At 33.0% G+C, this 4,868-nt stretch overlaps 1 protein-coding gene across 1 annotated transcript in view; it reads left to right on the top strand.

Annotated features, from left to right (window-relative positions):
• Positions 1-4,868, top strand: part of ANO5 (anoctamin 5) — an 84,637-nt gene that overhangs the window by 27,331 nt on the left and 52,438 nt on the right. The window contains exons 4-5 of the mRNA XM_011362601.2: positions 485-526; positions 3,058-3,171. Coding sequence (XP_011360903.1) covers positions 485-526; positions 3,058-3,171 — 156 coding nt within the window. The remainder of the gene's footprint in view (positions 1-484; positions 527-3,057; positions 3,172-4,868) is intronic.

Raw genomic sequence — 4,868 nt, 5'->3', positions numbered from 1 at the left:
TTTACATTTCCATTATTTCTGTTTTTCTTCATTATTATTTTATCTCTCCCATTTCTGCTTTAGTTCCACAAATATGTTATTATTTAAAGTTACTGTGTTATTTAAAGTTACTTAAAGAAATTTACTTTGAAGTCTTTTTTAATTAAATTTATTGGGGTGACATTGGTTACTAAAATTATATAGGTTTCAAGTGTACAATTCAATAATATATGTATATTGCATTATGTTTTTACCACCCAAAGTTAAATTTCCTCCCATCACCATTTTTCTCTTTCCTTTATTCTTTCTTGTTTTCTTTCTATTTTTCTTCTTTCCTTTTTTCTAACTTCTCCAATCTTCTAACTTTAAATATTGCACACATGCATACGCATTCGTATTCACCTGAGTGATTATACTGAGGGTTTGTTTGTTTGCGTGTCTGTTTGGGGGGAATCTTTAATCCTGGGCAGGATTTTCTAATTCTCTATTGATTGTTGCTTCACAGCCTGCAAACCGATACAATTTGTTCCTGAAGCGACGACTTATGGTAAAACTAGTGCTGAATGATGCTGCTTATGCTCTGGATGGCTGCAGTGACAATCCGAGTCATTTTTAATCCAATGAATAGTATTGTTTTGAGGGGACTTTGTTATTGATTTCTATTCCACAGGCAATCGAGATTTTAGAATGGTGATTCTTAATATTTTTTGGATCCAATTAAAATTATGGAACTTCTTTCTAAAAAAATTATGTGTGTATGTATCATATACACACACATATATATACACACATATACATACACACTTGCAATTTACATACAATTTTAGAGGTTTACGAACCCTCATCAGGAATCCAGGTCTGTGAACTTCAGAATAACTACCTCATTCAAAGAAAAGCCACCCAGATGTTTGCTTCATTATAAATAGGCATTTATAAGAACAAAGCAAATATAAATACAAACTCATATACACGTTGAAAAATATGATCTTAATGTCATGTCTTGGGCAAAACAAAAGAATGATGGGTTTTCATAGTATTCAGATATATGTAAAAAATTATCAAGTTTTTCTGCCCCCATTGGCTTCAGCTGTTCTTTTCTAAGCAGAGCTGACATGCACCTGATGGTGATTTGTAAGGCTACCAGTGGTTTTTCTGTATTTTAAAAAATGTTACAGTTTATAGTGAGAGCAGGGCATAATGATAGTAGTTTGGGTTTTCCTAGGTAGCCTTTGGCTTTTGGGGGAAGAGAAGTATACATACTCATTTTGACTGAACACTCAGGAAAATTATTGGAGTCACTAGTCTTCTAGGTACTTTGTTTATTCCTAAATAGTCAAATACTTTGAGTGTGACTTTTTATTATTTTTATGTGCACATCTTCTGTCATCAGAACTCTATGTGGGCCTAGATTTAGCTTGTCCAAACAGTAAGAGCACATGTAAATCTGTTGTTTTTTTATGAAATATTCTAGCATGCAAAATATGGCTTTCACAGACTTAGGGCTAAACAATTATTGTTTTTTTCTCTCTCATTTTTTGCTTTGATTATATTTAGTCTAATTAATTTTTTTTCTGCCCTAGTTGGCTTCCACACATTTTGATGGCTTTCATATGTTAATACTATGATTTACAAGAGAACTCAAATTATTTTTTTTTTTCTTTACTTTTACTTTTTTTAGTGATTTATAATCAAGGTATAACATAACAGTTTGAGTTTTCTCAGGTTCTTTTACTTTCTTTTAGGAAAAGGGAGATAATTTCGTGTCCTTTGGCTGGGGTACAGAGAACTCAGACATAAAATTTGAGTTACTGTATTTTAATATTTAATTATTAGACTCCCTAAATGTTTTTTATTTGTCCATTTGTCCACTCATTTCCTCCTATGTATTGGTAGCCACTTCTTTCTGAGACATCCTCTGTGCATTCACATAGGTAAAATACAGTTACTCTGTTCATAGGCCACAGATCATACATGAGATTTTTGTCTTCTTTGTACATGACTGTTCTACAATGATTCCTTTTTATGGGAGAACTGTTGTGCTTGACTTGGGTGAAAAACAGCATAAAGTATCATAAAATAAACTCATAAATTAATATAAATGCCAGTTATGAAAATTTAATACATCTAGTTCCCCATTCAAGCAATTGGACAGTTATCTATAACTTTATATCACAGAGTTAGAGAGATCACTGACATCTACTGCATACTCTATTTGCATCGTTCTAAGTATTATATGTGGAAAATTCCAAATACTAAGTATTATATATTACATATGAACTATGAAGAAGACCAAATCACGCAAACATGAAATTCCTTCTTTCTGCAACTCTGTAATGTTTTTGCAGTTTTGAAAGGGAAAGAACTAATGACCTATACAACATGTGAACATTGAATTTGCAAGTCTGATTCTGAGAGAATTGATCACACAATTTTAAACAAAGGATTGATTTGGCTCACCTAAGAAATTAATGTTGAAAGGAGATTTGCATGAGAGATTACTTATAGTGAAGCCAGTGGAAAGCTACCTGCTTCCTAATTTTTAACTGCATGTTTATGTTATTTTAACCCTTCAAAAGTTGAGTTAGTAAGTGGCAATCTCATGAAATCTTGGTCTAAGCATTAATCACAAGTTTACTTTTTATAGTGCTATTCATTAATTGGTCTGTAATTATATCCCCAAAGTAGTGTGTTACCATGAATTATTTTTTGAACTAATTGGCATGTTGTCTAATGAAGATAACAAGTCTCTCAATATGCATTTTGGGATCAATATATACATATATTCATTTTCTATTTTGGTATGTATAATTGCATCATTTTTGCTGTGTGTGCGTGTTGTTAATAGTTTTGTCTTGAGTATTATTTAATACGTATGTGTGTGTATATATATCCTTTATGGAATTTTATTTTCTAAAATGAGCATAATTTTCTGTTAATGAAAACTCTGGTTATTTGTCTTCACCTGTCATTGCAGAACTGAGAAAAATTAGTGACAAAATTTTAGCTAATCCTTATTAGGTTTTTGCCATTTGAAAATAAAACTATAATTTAAACTCGTGTCATTTATGTCTCCTACAGTTTAGAAAAGATAAACAAAGCAAAGATTCTATCTTCTTTCGAGATGGAATTAGGCAAATTGATTTTGTGCTTTCCTATGTTGATGAAATAAAGAAAGACACAGACGTAAAGGCGGTAAGTACTTACGTGAGAGATGGGAATAATAAACAGGAGCACATTCTGTAGTTTAACAGGGATGTTCCCGTTGAATTATGTTGTAAAAGTCAAAGACTTCTGAAGTGTTACTGAAAGCTGAAACTGAATGAGGCAACTACAAAACAGGCAGCCCTTTTTATATCTTTTTGTTGATTATAGTCCATTCTCTCTCCCTTATCTCTAAAGTTCTTGAGCTTTAAATCTCATCTGAGTTGTCACTGCCCTGCATTGTTGCTGTCCTTAATCTGTCCCTGGATCTTCCATTTTTGTTTCTGTTTCACTCTCACTCTCTATACTAATATTTATTTTTTAATGATTGGTAATCCCATGCATATATAGATGATTATTTTGGCATCTTAACCTCTCTGTACCTTGAACTCCCTTTTGTAACTTTCATAGTCTCTAACTCAGCCATTCACGCCTCTAAAACTTGTCCTTAGTAAAATCTGTGACTCTTTATAATCTCATTCCAGGCATCTGTATGTCTGACCAAACCCTCGAATCTTTCTGACCAATACCCTTCTTCCTTCAACTGCACCAGGACCTGATAAGATACAATTATCTTAACTGCATTTTTACTGCTGCTCCATATCCACAGCTTCCCTTTGCTTATCCAGCTTAAATCTCATGTCGACAAATGTGATCACTCTATTACTATTTGGGAGTCACCAAGACCAGCCCTAGGTTTGGTGATTTATTAGAGGCACTCATATAGTCCTACTCAATGTCTGAGTTTTTTTGCAGTGAAATAATACAAAGCAAAACCAGCATAGGGAAAAAGATAGATGGGGCAAAGTCTAGAGGACACTAGGAGTAAGTTTACAAGAGCTTTCTCTCAGTGGAGACATACAGAATGTATCATACAGAATGTATTTAATTCCTCTGGTAACAGGTAAAGTGTTGTCTACTAGGGAAGATCATAAAGGACTCAGTGCCTTAGGGTTTTACTGGAGGCTGATCACCTTGTCATCTTCCGTCTAGCACACACCAACATTTCATAGTCCTCAAAGGAAATCATATGTTTATTTTTCTTTATTTACTCATTATTTATTTATTTATTTATTTATTTGAAATTTTAGAAGTTAGACATTTATAAAATCCATGAAGCGATCCCCCCAATTTACTATTGGTTGTCATTACACACAACCATTACAGTAATATTGTCTATATACCCTATGCTATACTCTAAATCCCCATGACTATTATGTAACTACTAATTTGTACCTCTTCATCCTTTCATCTTTTTCACCCAGCCCCACCCCACCCTTCCATGTGGCAATCTCCAGTTCTCTGTATCTGTGAGTCTGTTTTCATTTAGTTCATTTATTTTGTTCCTTAGATTCTGTATATAAGTGAAATCATATAGTATTTATCTTTCTCTGTCTGACTTATTTCACTCAGCATAATACTCTCTAGGTCTATCCATGTCGCTGCAAATGGTAAGATTTTATTTTTTTTAATAGCTAAGTAATATTCCATTGTTTATATGTACTACCTCTTCTTTGTCCAATCATCTATTGATGGGCACTTAGGTTGCTTCCATATCTTGGCTATTGTGAATTGCACTGCTGTGAACATAGAGGGGCATAGATCTTTACTAGGATTTTGGTTTTCTTTGGATAAATACCCAGAATTGCAATTGCTGGGTCAAAAGGTAGTTCTATTTTTAATTTTTG

This window comes from Pteropus vampyrus, unplaced genomic scaffold (assembly GCF_000151845.1).
Source record: "Pteropus vampyrus isolate Shadow unplaced genomic scaffold, Pvam_2.0 Scaffold76, whole genome shotgun sequence".
In the NCBI taxonomy this organism is placed as follows: Eukaryota; Metazoa; Chordata; class Mammalia; order Chiroptera; family Pteropodidae; genus Pteropus; species Pteropus vampyrus.
The sequence above is the reverse complement of the archived record's forward strand: the minus strand, read 5'-3'. Positions and strand labels throughout refer to the sequence as shown.